The sequence below is a fragment of the Haliotis rufescens genome, unplaced genomic scaffold (assembly GCF_023055435.1).
Source record: "Haliotis rufescens isolate VD_foot unplaced genomic scaffold, xgHalRufe1.0.p SCAF_42, whole genome shotgun sequence".
Lineage (NCBI taxonomy): Eukaryota > Metazoa > Mollusca > Gastropoda > Lepetellida > Haliotidae > Haliotis > Haliotis rufescens.
This window is the reverse complement of record NW_025964135.1, coordinates 2,282,660-2,299,801: the sequence shown is the minus strand read 5'-3', so window position 1 is coordinate 2,299,801 and position 17,142 is coordinate 2,282,660. Positions and strand designations below refer to the sequence as shown.

Below are 17,142 nucleotides of genomic sequence, written 5' to 3'. Positions count from 1 at the left end.
TAATAATAAATGTAAATATTGAAATTAATTTATCTCCAAATAAATACGACTGCTGACCCCAAGCCAAAAGTGCGACTCAAAATCAGTGCAATTCCCACGAGCATCAAGTCTCTCACCTCACCTCACCTCATCTCACCTCACTGAATCCGAGTTTCATTTCACACACCTTTAGAAGAACACATACTTTCCCTGCTCCTAAACAACAAATAACCAAAAGTGATAGCTCTCCCAAATGGATAAGTAGTTTACCGAAATTTTAAGAAAGCACAATAACAGCAGTAGCTAGTACATCATGCAATACATTTACAAGCTCTCAAAATTATCACCATAACACATGCACCATTTTAATTTCTCGATAAAACATATGATAACGTATGTGCATCGTATAATAATATGAACTTTTCTCACAGTAATAATGTTGTATTTGATGAAAAACAAACATAAAAATACTGGGATTCGATCTTTAATGTTTCACGTTGTACGCATTTTCCGGTGAAATAGTCATTAAGAAGAGTTATGTCCCTTGGGTCTTATATGTGTTCCTGAAAACAAAGCCCTGGGAAAAAGTAACGATTATTTACAATTTGGTGAGTGTTCCCATGTCTGGTGTAATCAGTAGGATCCATTAGTACATACTGTAACGGTTGGTAGACATTATCAGTCCAGAATACCGAGGTTAATCCCCAGTTTGCTTTCGGCAGGTTTGCTGTTTTCGGCAGGTCACGTAGAATGAAGAAAATGTCGTCTTCTCCTTCCTGCTAATGTATGCAGTGGTCGTTTGGGGAAGTTTCGATATGTCATTTGCAGTGTTTACAACCTATTTAAAACACCGATGCAGACACACGGCTCTGTTCGGTTCGACGATCGTTTCGGCTCCAAGCAAGTTCTTCGGGTGCGGATAAAACAAGGGTGCCTGTTCCCGATTTCCGACCGCAGGGCAAGCTTTCATGTTTTCGTTTCCTGGGCACTCTCCTTCGTTATCTACCAGTTTTCGATCAGGGCGCATTTTCGGAATGCAGGATATCTTTAATTAAACATAAGATTTCATTGAAATTGGTTTGTTTACAGTGTTTGTTTATGTTTTGAGGAGTGTTTGGAGTGGTGTCAGAGATCTAGCGTATCAGTTGCCTGATCGAGCTGGTGGCACAAGTACTTGTAGAACGAAACGTAATGGATAACATGCCCAATATGCACACCATAGTCCTATAGCCTTCAGACAGAGACCATATACCAGCTGATTCAGATTATGAAACATGTAAGGTCCTGAAATGAAAACAACTTGACACACCCTAGAAATGGTCATATTTTTCTATTATCATGATTAATGAATTGGTTTACATTTATGATGTAATTTGCTTTTTCATGAAGTCAGGCATACATCTAGCAATGTGTAAAATAACATTGATTTGATTATATCACTAATATCGGCATTATCTAAAAAAGAAATGTTATTTGTGATATTATGTGGTCCCAGATATTAACTAGATTCTATGTTAATAGTCCAAACTAAATTAACATATAACTGTCAATAATTAAAATATTCAATTTTGATGAAATAGAAAAGGTTCTTCAAATACATCGTGAAATTTTATGTCCCTTGTAATGTTATGTAATTAGTTGTGGTGGCTCGATTTATTGAATAATCAGTTAACGATTAATCTGGACTTTTCCCAACGATTATCGAAAGAGCAATAGTTATTCCGTTAACGTTTACTGTTTCGCTGTTAAAAGCCTGCCCCACAATTTGCTAAAACAACTCATGAACATCCAGCTGTTAGCGTGGCACACATTAAAGCCAGCCGAGCAAGTTGGTATGTTATTCTTTTCATTGTCTGTTCCAGATTGTGTTACAAAAAGTATTCACATAATTATGATGAAACAAGTTATGAATTATGAATTTTATTTAAGGTAAATGTTCCGTCATCCGACAGTGCCTTGACGACCACTGTTTCACTTCAAATGCATTATATTGTACATGTTGATGAGAAAACAATTCTGGTTCTGATTCATTAATTTTCTAACCAATTAGATGCTTTGTTTGTTGCTTAACTCGGTACTCACCAACATTCTAGCTATATCGGCTGCCTGTAAATAAATAAATCTGGACCAGACAATCCAGTGATTGATGTCATGAGCACCCATGCCATCATCAAACCTGACCACCCGATCCATTAAGTTGCCATTGTGACAAGCATAGGTTGCTGGGGACCGATTCTAACCTGGAATCCACACAGGCTTAATTTGTCTGAGAGGTGTGATAATTGATATAAATACCGGTATTCAGGGTGATAACCAACACCAGTATTCTGTGCTGTGTCAGGATCCACTGATTGTGGACATGCCCTGATTACGATCCTTGGCATGTCAGAATCAAACTCATGCTTATGCTGAATATCTACCACCCACATCACTTCCGGCTTATCTCCACATTATCCCATGTAATATAGCTGAAAACTGTTCAAAGCAGCACTCATTCAATCAAGTTTATCTCCCTGGCAGTGTTGGCAAGATTTCAAAATTTGACCACTGCACATTCATCTTCCCAAGGTAAGGGACTATAAAAGTCCAGTTTCCACCCTTGCCGAACTAGCCTGTAGGTATGTCGACGCCCAGTTGATGGTTCACATGCTTTGCAAGTCCTGCAATCGACTGAAATATTTTTTTTGGATATTCTTTTTATGGGGAAGACTGAGCACAAAATTTCATAAAAATATCCCGCAAAATAGTTATGATCCCTCACTTTTTTAGTTCAGTATATATTTCAATATCATATTATTTTTCATTGCAGCTTTTACTAAAAATACCTAATATAATAATAACCTCAAGTCAAGCACTTTTGGTATATTGACGGATATATATTTTATGTATGGAACACTTTGACGAGTTTACACATGAAGATCTGGGGCAAGATAGGTCTTCTCTAACCCATGCTTGCCGTAAAAGGCGACTATGCTTGTCATAAGAAGCGACTAACGGGATCGGGTGGTCAGGCTCGCAGACTTGGTTCAGGCATGTCATTTTATCCCAATTGTGTAGATCGATGCTCATGATGCCATCATATAGCTGGAATATTGATGAGTGCGGTGTTAAACAACAATCAACACAAAACAACAACAAAAAGTTTGTCGAGTAATTGTTTTAGGGTTCCAGTCGTGCGCTCTTTTGATCACAAAAACAACCATGAGTCCAACTAGAATTTATGATATGTGTATCCATTCTCTGTAAACAATAATGAATAAAATTTTCAACAACTTATTAAAACAGATTACCACCGTATTCAACGTAATAAGCGCCCGGGGCGCTCTCAAAATTTGAAATAGGGGGCCTCTTATTAGAATCGTATTTTGGTGGGGAAAAAACAGAGTTGAAAGATAAATTTCATGGTTTATGCTGACAGCCTGAAATGTTTATATACGACAGATATATTTTTCCAGAATTTAATTGCCCATAATTAAGGGTGCATATGAAACACGAGTGCGTATTATACACAAATAAATAAGTCTTGTGTACATTGATCAATCGGAAGGGGTGCTAATTGGGATTGTTCACTAGCCAAAATATTAACAAATATCGCCGTGGGCGTTATTAGAGCAGGGCACTTATTACGTCGAATACAGTACAAATATATGTCCAGAAATACAATGAGCACTTTTTGTATACCCGGATAATGTAATTAGAGGGCTAACTTGCGTACTTCAGTACGATTTTGTTGACATGGTATTTCCAATTTTATATGATCACGGTAATGTCAGTTGAAAGCATCAAACTCTTTGTGCATGTGTATTATGCTTCGACACGGCTGTACAATTTTTGTTGTTGTTTTTTTGGGGGGGAGGGAGGGGGAGGGGAAGTGTGCAATATACACAAGAAAATGTGGTGAATAGTAAGTTAATTGACAAGAGATATGGCTTATAAACATGAATAACTTTTTTGCACTGCCAGATGTCATGCCACTCAGATTTGTAACATTAAATTACATTAATTTGACATGTATTGCATTTATGTTACAGGGTCACCACGAGAAAGGTTCAAGGAATTCAAATGAAATGGGATGTGTTTCTGAAGGAGACTTCCAAGTGTAGAAACTGCAACGGGATGCTGACAGTGATGTACGACCTATAAAACTCACCTAGACCGTTTCAAAAGTGTCGCTGAATGGAATCGGATGAATCTGATTTGAGGTTTTTATCTGCTGTAGCTGTGTCATTATCACAAGGAACCTCAGACTCACTCACTTCTGCCTCTTCACCACCACCTCCTGCCCCGCCCTGTCCGTCTGCTACGCAGTATCCTACGTCAGAGTTCGTTAACACTCTCGGCCTTGTAACTCAAGGCAAAAAATCTACCTCAGATACTGACCCACAACATCTTTTGAAAATGGAGTCACAGGTTCGGGCAGCAATGGCCAGGGCAGGCATTCCACCCACAAGTAGAGAAGCGGACTCATCTGTTTCAGAAACTAATTCTGATCTCGACCTCTCCTACTTGTCTCACATTCAGTCTCTTGTGTCGAAAACTGGATTCACCTCTCCCCAACAGATCTATGAAACGATTAGCAGTATGTCGAAGGATGACGCTACACATGCTTCAAGTTCCCAGCCATCTGTTTACAACATGCCATCTGCCTCCCCAGTGCCAGTTGTCAGTACCTCAAACTTTTCCCCATCAAACCAACTCGAATCATTCCTCTCAATTCCAGTTTTGCCTTCTTCAAAGGACAGAGGTCGAAGGATTGAACTCACCTTGCAAGAGAAAGTTGATCTGATTCACCACAGTAAAGGAAAAAGCCAGAGAGCACTTGCAGAAATATTTGGTGTTGGCAAGTCTCAGGTTAATCTGATTCTAAAACGAAAAAGAGAAATTATGAACATGTATGAACAAGGAGGCCAACTTGAAAGAAAAAGGCTTCGCTTGCGCGCAGACAAGGATGAAATCAACAGCCTTACTCTTGATTGGTTTATGAGTGAATATAAAAAGGGTGATGTGTCTCTTTCTGGTCCAGTTGTTCAAGAAAAAGCTAAGGAGTTTGCCCTTGAATTGGGTCGAACAGAATTCCGTGCCTCTAATGGATGGCTGCATAGCTTCTGCAAAAGAAACAACATTGGGTTCAATTCTAAGCAGGGCATGTATGTGAAAGACACCACTGGTCTGACCCCGTGGCCTTCCCAGGTTGTCAGTGGCAATGAAGGATGGGGAGAAGATGCCAGCTTTGTTTCTGGACAAGGAGATGAGGAGGAAGCTGCCCAGTCTGATGCATCAGAAGACAATTCTGCTAAAAATGTAGAAACTGCTGACGAGAGCATCTCGACTGTTGTCTCAACTCCAGAACCAAATACTCCTGGGGAAGATCCTGCGAAAGATAGAGACTCAGCTGCACATAGTAAAAGACCAACACCGGCTTCTGGGAAGAAGTTCAAGCGGTGTGAGCTGAATCTTCTGGAGAAGGTGGAACTGCTACAGCAGCACAGCGCGGGCAAGCCAGAACGAGAACTTTCCAAAATGTTCGGAGTTGGTCGTTCTCAAGTGTACTCCACTCTAAAGAGGAAAAATGAGATCTTGGAAGCATATGAAAGACTTGGGAATACAAACCGAAAGAGACTTCACAGCAGGGCAGAGAGTGATGAAATTAATCAGCTGACCTGGCATTGGTTCAAAGAAATTGCCAAGATGAAGTCAGTGCAAATTTCAGGTCCCATGCTGCAAGCAAAGGCTAAGGAGTTTGCAAACCAGCTTGGGAGAGATGATTTCAAAGCTTCGAATGGTTGGTTGGATACTTTTCGAAAAAGACATAATATTAAGTTTTCAACAGGTCAGGGATTTGTTTATGACCCCCCAGAAAACATTCCATTGGGAAGCATATATCCATTAGAACTGATGGATGACAGTGCAAATGAAAAAGCGAAACCCAAAAAGAGAAAGAAAGACAAGGTTTGTAAAAGGAAAGACTTGACTATTGAGGAAAAGGTTCAACTCATCTTCCAGAGTGAAGGGAAGAGCCAGAGACAGTTAGCAACAATGTTTGGGGTAGGAAAATCACAGGTACACTCCATCCTGAGGAGGAAGGATGAAATTGTGGACACGTTTAGCAGAACAGGCAAAGGAGGCATGAAACGCTTGAACCACAGAGCAGAGAACGATGACGTGAACAGACTGACATGGCAGTGGTTCCAGGAGGCACACTCTCGGGGGGAGGGTCAACTCACTGGGGTTCTGGTACAGGCAAAAGCAAGGGAGATTGCTAAACAGTTGGGCAGAGATGATTTCAAGGCCTCAAACGGCTGGCTGGACAGCTTCAGAAGAAGGAACAATATTGTGACCAATGATCACAAGAATCTTGTGATTTGTGATGAAAAGGATATTTTGTCATGGAGGGAAAAGCTGCCAGAATACACAAGGGAATATGAGGCAAAGGATGTGTTCAGTGTGAGTGAGACGGTTTTATTTTTCACCAGCATGCCGGAACAGGTTGTAGATGCAGCTCAGTATCAGATCAAGAAACGGTTCCAGAGTCAAAATGTGTCCGTAGTCATGTGTTGCAATATCCTGGGAGAGTTCGAGACTCCTGTTGTCATAGGAAAACAGGAGAAGACTGAGGCAGATATACCATCAGATGTTCCTGTGACGTGGCGATGGAGCACAAGCACTTGGTCAACAGTTGAGTTCTTCACCGAGTGGGTTGTGTCTCTGGATCAGAGGATGGGAGAGCAAGGAAGGAAGATTGTGTTGTTTGTGGACAGGGCACCTCCAGATGCTACTGAGATCATCCTGGAGAATGTTCAAATGGTATGTCCTCCAACGTACTCAATCCGGCTCCAGCCTTTGTGTCATGGTGTAGTGGATGCCTTTAAGCGTAACTACCAGAAACGTATGCTGTCTGCTCTTCTCACACAGATGGCTAGTGTCAACGAAGGTATTTCCAAAGTGCTCAGTTATGTTTCTGTCTTGGACGCGTGTTTGTGGCTCAGCCAGGCTGTGAAAGATATTGATGCAGGAGTCGTTACCAGAGCCTTCTTTGACTGCGGGTTTGATGTTGGTTTCTGCCCAGACATCCCTTCAACGGAGGACGGTGAGGTTTATGACAACCTAATTAAAAAAGCAATAGAGAGCTTTGCAAGGAAACCTCTGAGCTACTACATAGGAGGCAGCAATGAGGATGGGTTTGGGATTGTCCCACACGTCCAGGATGCCAGTGATCAGTCTTCTCATTATGGAAACAGCGATGCTCCTTTCCAGAATGAAGATGCTTCACAAAGTACTGGAAGCACCTCTCAGGTCAACCGCACAGAAGAATCCAGTGACAATGAAAGTGATGCATCGGAGGTGGAGGAGGAATCGGATGGTAATGAAAACGAATTGACAGATCCTTCAGTCAGTTTCTCATTGGAAGTTATCTCCCCTTTAGCTCGTAGTCTGTACGCATCGTCTCGACGGGCAAAACGGGGTGAAACTTACCCACTGTCATCTTCCGAAAGCCCCGGAGACTCGCAGCATGATCAGTACTCAAAGTCTGTTGCTTCTAACATCAAGAGTGAGGAGGGTTCAGAAGATGCCACCAGACCAGACAGACCGATCCTGAGGTCAAGAGGGGACGCTCTGAAGGCAGCCGAATCACTCATGCAGTACTGCATTCACAACAACCTTAATCACGTCATTGGAAATGTGAAGGCTATTCTCAAGGAACTCTAGTTACATTCTGAAGGTGGGCTCGACTCCATGTTTTGACATTCATAATAATTGTAAAATGTAAAAATTGGCCTTAAACAGGATGAAACTTGAAATAGTTGATTAAGTTTGAATTAGTAATGTATATCTGGATAAGTAAACTTGGGAGCATAGATATTTGCATTACTAAGTTTGTGTTCACTAGCATTGAGGTTTTGTAATTAAGGTGCAGGAATTGTCTGTGCAGAGTTGCCTACCTTTGTCGTGCCAGGATCCAATGATTTGCCTTTACTGTGGCCCCTGGTCTGTGATCCCCATGCTTTGTTTCATCAAGGTGGGGACCCTCTCTACCCTTCGTTACTTTGGGCTTTCTACCCACAATTAGCTGAAACTCCATGAGTAAGACAACTCCGTCACTGTTTCCCCCTCTATGTAGGATAACAGAGAAACTATGGTAGGACAAGGTGATGAAACCTAATGGTTACATATTCTGGGTGAGTGAGCTGGAAACAAATTTTAGCTTTCCTGTAGTGCTTTGTCCGTCGTCCGTCCAGTTGTCCGTCATCTTGCAAACTCCACGGCCAAGGAGTTGAAACGATGGTGTGTCACAGAATTCTGATCTGTTTCCAAACATGGTGGTTAGAGGTGTTCAGTATTACCGGTATTCCTTGTATGAAATACTAATGAATATGTATCACAATACGTTTAGAAAATACTGGTCTATTGCATTTTTCAAAATCATGCAAATCTTTATCTGTTGGAAAATTTTACATCAGTGATGAGTCAAATTGAAATTACGAAATTAGCCATTGTTTCCTGTGGTCCAAAAGGCGAAACTATTTGCAACCTGTTTCCTGTATATTATGTGTCTATTGCACATGCGTTGTCGCCATAGCAACATCCAACAAAATAAGAAGTTATCCAAAATGTGAGGGGAGGTACTTTTTACTCTGGTTCATGACAAATTACAGATGAAAGAATGAATGAAATATCTTGTGGTACATTACGCAAAACATGAAACATTGTTGCAATCAACTGTAATACGAAATTCAGGCAAATACCATTACTAATGGTAGCCATATAGAAAATGTCATTTTTGGCAACAAACAAAAGGCTTAAACTTTGTAATTTTATGACTGCAAGAAGATGTAAGGCGTAACTATTAGAAAGATGTTGCAAAGATCCTTTCTTCCTATTTTTCTAGAATCTATTGCACCAATTTTTCCTCCACACACTAAAGATTTTTGTACCAAAATAATGTTGAAGTGTCATAAAATTCTTTCTTCATAGGGGACACGGGTGGCCCAGTCGTCTAAGACGCCGCGATTCGCTGTGCAGAGTCGCGTCCCTTGGGCACGCCAGAAACCTATGATTGTGGGTTCGAATCCCGGTTCGGCCCAATTATGTTTATAGGTTTGTCAGCACCATACCCGTGCTCGTGGGTTTCACCGAAGTGGTAAACGGCTGAGACTTTCATTACTTCGGGCTTTCCCCCAACATTAAACTGACACGCTGTGATATAACTGGAATACTGTTAAAAGCGGCGTTAAACCCAACTCACTCACTCACTCTTTCTTCATAAGTCTGGTGAGCTACAGAACATTTCAGTTTGAGGGAAGACCACCATTATCTCGAGCATGTATGATTGAATTTTTTATTTATGCAACTTATGTCATGTTTTAAGTATTACATTTTTTTATTGTGCCACATTCTTGTTAGTTTCAACCTCTGTCGTGTGTATCCTTGGTATTAAAGGTGGAGGTGTTCTACTTTTATCCCCGTACTATATATCCCTTAGTATTTTGGGTAATTTTGTTTAAATCTGAGGTGAAAGTGATTGCTTTTACCCTTGTGTTTGGTGTAGTACATTCCTTGGTATTTGGGGCAAAGGTGTTTTCTTGTTGGGAAAATATTCTAATGACATCCTCTTGAATCAGGAACAAAAGAACAGTTTGAATCACAAACAGTCGAGCATAAGATTATTGAAGTCATCTTCTTGAGTCAGGGGGATAAGAGCCATGCTACATGACTTCTTTTCTGTGAGGTGAGAGAGAGCTGTATTGATGGACGGCCCGATAAGATCCGGGGTAGAATAGTTCTTCAGCAACCCATACTTGCCATACAGAGTCTATTCTTGTCGTAAAAGGCGACTAACAGGATCCGGCTTGCTGACTTAGTTGATGTATGTCATGTATGATGTCAATCACTGGATTGTCTGGTCCAGAATCGATTATTTACAGACCGCTGTCATATTGCTAGAATATTGCTGAGTGCGGCGTTAAACAACAAACCAACGAACAGATAAACAACCACTTAAGGCCATAGGTTTTGTTTTTGTTACCTTGTGAAATATCCTGGCTGATCATTAGATAAATATGAACTTAACAAGAAATATTAGATTTTGTTTTGTTCTTCAAGACTTATATGAAAGGTTATGTGAATGTCTTGCCAAATAAGCAGTGTGACTCAGGCTCGTTAGTTTATTTTGTGGTGAACACATATGTTTGCATCATGTGCAATAACAAAAATAGCACCTTTCAGACAGCACATTTGTCCTATTACCGTATTTGCCGTATTAAGCGCCCTGCTCCAAAACGTGCCATCTCACTGACTTCTATACCTATATGTTATGTTTATAAGCCCCCCTGTATAAGATGAAAATTTTCATGATAGTCCTTATTTACTTGCGTATATCAAACGTTTTACAGGAAACCGCAACTCAGAAGGTGTTACTATTTTCGATAGCAATATTTAAGTACAATTTCATATTATGTGATCTGGTCTGATATGGTCTGATATGGACATTTTGTGAGTAAAATTAATCACTTTCATTATTGTCCTTTTTATGGGCAGATATATTTAGGTAAGGGAGGGTATTCATTAGTCTTGAATGATAAAATCAACACCATCAAAGGACGAAGGAGGATGAGGGATGCTCAGGATCTGAATTTTAGTGAATTTTTAGACATGATCACCATGAATTTTTCCATCATAAAATGAAGGGGGGCACGGTTGGCCCAGTCGTCTGTGCAGAGTTGCGTCCCTTGGGCACGCCAGAAACCTATGATTGTGGGATCGAATCCCGGTTCGCCCCGATTATGTTTCAAGGTTTGTCAGCACCATACCCGTGCTCGTGGGTTTCACCGAAGTGGTAAACGTCTGAGACCTGCATCACTTCGGGCTTTCCTCCCACATTAAGCTGACACGCCGCGATATAACTGGAATACTGTTAAAAGCGGCGTTAAACCAGACTCACTCACTCACTCATAAAATGAAACTGGTTCTTTGTCATATTACCATTTCAAGTGTCAGCAATTATTCCTCTACACTAACTGCAGTCTTTAATACCGTATTCGACGTAATAAGCGCCCTGCTCTAATAAGCGCCCACGGTGATATTTGCTAATATATTGGCTAGTGAACAATCACAATTAGCACCCCTTCCTATTGATCAATGTACACAATACTTATTCGCGTATAATACGCACTCGTGTGTTATATGCACCCTTTATTATGGGCAATTAAATTCGGGAAAAATATATCTGTTGTACATAAACATTTCAGGCTGTCAGCACAAACCACAAAATTTATTTTTCAACTCTGTTTTTTTTTTACCATAATAATATTTCCCCTATAAAGCCTCCTATTTCTAATTTTGAGAGCGCCCTGGGCGCTTATTACGTCGAATATGGTGTGTATTTATTTTTTATTTGCCCAAATTTGGCACCATGATGCTGTCGCAGTAATTGGTTTTCTCACCCAGGCCCTCATGACAGATGTTGGTCTTCGAACCTGATAAACATGATATATACTCACCCACAAAAGAAACACGACTACCATACATGTTGGTTAATATATGAAGAATTACTCATATTCAAGAGATATTAGATTGGTTCGATGCACAAACGACCATACTGTTAAGTTGTGTGAACCGACGCTTATGAATGCATCATATTTGACGTCATAGATCCATGACTCGAGATGCACAATTAGCGTGCAGCATTTCGTGATTAGACTAAAGACACTGTGGTAACACTTGACTGTTAGTTTTGTCATTAAGTGGTATGTGTTGGAGACATCTCTTCTTAACTACAGGGGCGGTTGGGTAGCCTAGTGGTTAAAGCGTTCGCTCGTCACGCCGAAGACCCGGGTTCGATTCCCGACATGGGTACACTCACTCTTAACTACAGGGGCGGTCGGGTAGCCTAGTGGTTAAAGCATTCGCTCGTCCCGCAGAAGACCCCGGTTCGATTCCTGACATGGGTACAATGTGTGAAGCCCATTTCTGGTGTCCCCTGCCGTGATATTGCTGGAATATTGCTAAAAGCGGCGTAAAACTATACTCACTCACTCTTAACTACATACTTCTCTATATGTTTCTATGGTTCGTGTTTCTTTTGGCGATGAGTATATATACATGGTTGTATTTTCATTTCGTTTCAGTATGTTGTTATCCAGGCCATATGACCCATATTTCATACATGTTATACAGTTATATTACATGGCTCTTGCATCGTGGTATTGGATAACATTACATTTCAGTTCTAAGTTTAAATACTATATACCTATAGTTTGCAGGTGAAATATATTCTCAAGTCTTTTACAATTAATTACAGACATCGTAACGTGGGCTTAGTTGTTTGTTAAAACTTAGCTTAAAAAAATAAAAAAATTGGTTCGACTTTTGAAATATAGTGCGGGCAGGCAGGTATTTTAATTTTTTTGGCTTGTTGAAACTAGTATGTCACCAAATAAACAGTTGTGTACCATCAACCTGGGGAAGGGCCTCCCTACATCAACAAGCATACAAACTTCTATTGCTGCCATGACCATAACACGAGATGTGAGTAAAGCAGTGCACATGTAAAGGGAAGTAACTGCTTGCCATATTGGATCGCATTGTTTTTAAGTATTAGGATGGTTTTTTTAAATTTAAAATGGAAATAAAGACGAAACGTGCGGCAGACTTTGTGATGATGTGGTCAGTGCCTGAGAACCAAGACCTATTAATTTTTTAGACTATGTGGGGAATTGTGTTTGCATATGATCAGATGCCTTTGAAGGTCAAAGTCACTCTGCATGAAGTAGGCGCTTTCTAAGTTTGTGTACATGATAAATTGAGTATTTATGATTGGAATATATGAAACTGGTACATGTTTACTTGTGCAGGGTTTTGATCAATAAACGTTTTGGTGACCTTCATGCTAGATAAAGGTCACTAGATGTTGGATTGCAAAACATGTCTTAAACATTATGTCAATTCATAAAAATCAAAGCATCAATTATGACCAACTCTAAGTAACTCACTTAATACCTGTCATACGTCATGATAGGGTTAAGTGTCAAGGTCACTTTGAAGGTCATGTCATACATGGGTTGTCATTTATCAACCATGCAACTTTTGCACTGTTCATTCCAGACTTTTAAACAAACGTTTTCACTCCCAAGACACAACGAGACTACTTATTTCATTCCAAGAAAACAATTTGTTGTATTATAAGCTCCCCTGAGCCAAAGATTCAGATAGTTCCAGTCAAGCATGTTCAACAGTGCCAATATGCAGTAATTGTACAGTGTGAATTCTGATCTTATTTTCAATATGTCTGTTGTGGCAGCCATCTTGAAACTGTTTTTTGGCTACATGACATTTGTGCATGTATCTGAGTGTGTGATGCTATGCACGTATCTTGAGATCATGTATCGATACAAAGCGATACAAGTATTAAGGGTTACATGTAATACTGTGTGAAAATTCCTTATCTGCCAGTTGTCAAGCAAGTGTTTGATGAATGAACTCAATAATTTGTGACACCAAATCTTTATAAGTATCTCTTGGATAAGCTTGCAAAGTTTTGTTCATGAAACTTCATGTAGTAGTTTCTGAGAAAATGTAACAAATGTTATGTTTTGGGATAGCGATTTTCTGAGTAAAGTTCAGATTCTATTACTTTTTTGTTATTTTTTTTTAAATTTTTTTTTTATATACCAAAACATCAACATCAGCACGGGTTCAGCATGTGTTTGTTACATATGCAAAGTCTCATAATAAGAAAGTTGGCTCCGGAAATGTGACGGAAGGACGGACAAGCAGCAACCATTCCTATATCCCCCTTCAAGGTTGTGGCTGGGGATGATATGGCCCTCCCACTATGATCACTGTCCGGCTGTGTACTGTGGTATATAATCATGGCAATGTGTGTCAGTATGTATGTTACCTTCTCATATGTTTTAACTGCAGCCAACCATACTGTTACAGTTGATGCACAGTGTTTCTTGTTGCTCTGTAGGGCAGTGGGGTAGCCTAGTGGTTAAAGTGTTCGATTCCCAGGTTCGATTCCCCACACATGGGTACAATGTGTGAAGATGTCCCCCCTGCCAATAGTGATTGAGTATCGTTTTACGCCGCTTTTAGCAATATCACGGCAGGGTACACCATAAATGGGCTTTACACATTGTACCATGTGGCGAATCGAACCTGGGCCTTCGGCAATAACCTCACTCACTCACTCACTCACTCACTCACTCACTCACTCACTCACTCACTCAGGCGCTTCATGGCTTCTCAGGGGCTCGGGTGGCCCAGTAAACTAAGTAGCCACAATACGCTGTGAAGAGTTGTTGCCCTTGTTGCATGACAACCCTTTGATCGTTGGTTCGGATCCTTGTTTGCCCCAATTTTGTTTACAGGTTTGTCAGCACCGTACCACGGATTGAATTTCTCCAAAGAGGTAAATGTCTAAGACCTGCATCACTTCAGGCTTTCCTTCGACGTCAAGCTGACATGCTGTGATATGACTGGAATATTGTTCAAAGCAGCATATAACCCAACTCACTCACTCACTCACTCACTCACTCACTCACTCGGGCGCTTCATGGCTTCTCAGGGGCTCGGGTGGCCCAGTAAACTAAGGTGCCGCAATACGCTGTGAAGAGTTGTTGCCCTTGTTGCATGACAACCCTTTGATCGTGGGTTCGGATCCTTGTTTGCCCCAATTTTGTTTACAGGTTTGTCAGCACCGTACCACGGATTGTGAATTTCTCCAAAGAGGTAAATGTCTAAGACCTGCATCACTTCAGGCTTTCCTTCGACGTCAAGCTGACATGCTGTGATATGACTGGAATATTGTTCAAAGCAGCATATAACCCAACTCACTCACTCACTCACTCACTCATTGCTTATGCATCCATGCTTATTCAGGTTGTTAAATCTCCATCCAGACATGAGGCAAACATGTGTGAAGCCCATTTCTGGTGTCCCCCTTTGTGAGTGTTTCAAGAGGCACTCACTCTCTAGGGCATCGGTCCTGTGTCTGTGATGTGTGAAGCCCATTTCTGGTGTCCCCCAATGTGAGTGTTTAAAGAGGCACTCACTCTCCAGGGCATCGGTCCTGTGTCTGTGATGTGTGAAGCCCATTTCTGGTGTCCCCCAATGTGAGTGTTTAGAGAGGCACTCACTCTCTAGGGCATCGGTCTTGTGTCTGTGATGTGTGATGTGTGAAGCCCATTTCTGGTGTCCCCCACTGTGAGTGTTTAAAGAGGCACTCACTCACTAGGGCATCGGTCCTGTGTCTGTGATGTGTGAAGCCCATTTCTGGTGTCCCCCTTTGTGAGTGTTTAAAGAGGCACTCACTCACTAGGGCATCGGTCCTGTGTCTGTGATTCCACACTCTACCATCTCTTTGTGTTTGTGTGTTATAATTTTGATATACACTCCTACAACATCGCCAACATGTTAGATATGTCACATATTGTATATGTACTTTATGTAGCAATATTCCAGGACAATCTTTTATCCGGAATGTGATAAATCAAAAGTGTCTTGAATAAATATAACTTGAAACCTGAATTTCTTTCTGTTTGGTTTGAATGATATCCTGTGTGGAAGAGTACTGTGTGGAAAATACATTTGGGCTTTTCACAAAAAGGTACTTTTTAATGTCTAAAAAGATACAAGTCTTAAAAGATACACAAAAACATTCTCACAGTATGATATAACCCAAATTATTTTAACTGAATATTGAAACACGATCACACACACTTTCGTGAGGCCCAACAACCCAGGTTGTTTGTATCTTTGTTATTTAACGCCGCACTCAGCAATATTCCAGCATTATGACGGCGGTCTGAAAAGATCGAGTCTGGCCCAGACAATCCAGTAATTAATATCATGAGCATCGATACACGCAATTGGGACAAATGACATGCATCAACCAAGTCAGTGAGCCTGACCACCTGATCCCGTTAGTCGCCCGTTACGACTGGCATAGTCGCCTTTTAGGGCAAGCATGGGTTGCTGAAGACCTATTCTACCCTGGATCTTCACGGGTCTTGAGTTTTTTCAACAAGGTTAAAACATTCAATTCGTTAAAAAGTAAGGCTTTCAAAAAGTTTTGGTTTACATGTGGAGGACATTTCCAAATTTGGAGCAACAGTGACAAAAAATATGTCCAAAGCAAAAATCTGTTTTGACTTAACATATTTTTATCAGGTGAACACTTGATTTGGCTTTGCATGTGTTTGTGATGGGTGTCACCGATGTGGCATGATATGTTTCCCTTTTCGCTAACGCCTGGTATTCCCACTATTTGATAGTGATTCATAAACACATACTCATGATACATCATACAATCGATGTGGAAATGGCTTTGTCGCGTTTATTTACCGTATATTGAATGTGTGCTTCTTTTGAAACAAACTCAAAATTTTGGAGCAATTAAGAATTGACTTTCACTTTGTATATTTTTCACATTATAGTGATTAGAACCTTCAACATTACCAACCAAAGTATTAATTGAACTTTGAAGGATCTACTAGCTGCAACAAAAGACTGCAGAATATTAAAGATTTTACTTTCACTCTGTGTGAGTTCATTGGAGTATGAACCTTCATAGAGTGAGGGACCGCCTCCGTGGTCTTGTGGTAGAGCGTCCGCCCGGAGAGCGGAAGGTCCAGGGTTCGATCCCGGGCCGCGTCATACAAAAAGACGTTAAAAGATTGTACTTGTTGTTACCCTGTCTGGCGCTCGGCATTAAGGGGCTAAAACAAGGACTGGTCGGCTCGGAGTCAGTATACTGTGTCTGAGTGGGGTATTCATGTTAAACTGCGGCATGGTATGTCAGTGAGCTAGCACTATAAATCGGCATCAGTCCGGACTAGTACAAGCAGCTACACACACACATACACGTGCATGCACGTCGCTATATAAGTGCAATAATCTTGGACGCGACGTTAAACCCAATTTCACCTCACCTCACCTCATAGAGTGAGGGCCAAACTGTATGAACATCGGAGCTTGCGTCAATTTTCTACCTCAAAGGAAGTAGGCCTTGATCAAAACACAATTATGATTAGTGCGTGCAAATAATATTTAGTATGTGTGACTTCGTGTTTACACTGACAGCCATACAACAATCAGCTGTATCGCGGAATCAAATAGTCTCTCAAACCGAGGGGTGACATGGGCGTAGGTATACTCAATAGG

General features: G+C 40.9%; 1 protein-coding gene across 1 annotated transcript; it reads left to right on the top strand.

Annotated features, from left to right (window-relative positions):
- Window positions 1–513: 513 nt before the first annotated feature.
- Window positions 514–8,632, top strand: LOC124148176. The gene is made up of 2 exons (XM_046519145.2): window positions 514–587; window positions 4,011–8,632. The coding sequence occupies exon 2, from the start codon at window positions 4,156–4,158 to the stop codon at window positions 7,684–7,686; it is 3,531 nt and encodes a 1,176-aa protein (XP_046375101.2). The 5' UTR covers window positions 514–587; window positions 4,011–4,155; the 3' UTR covers window positions 7,687–8,632.
- The last annotated feature ends 8,510 nt before the right edge of the window (window positions 8,633–17,142 follow it).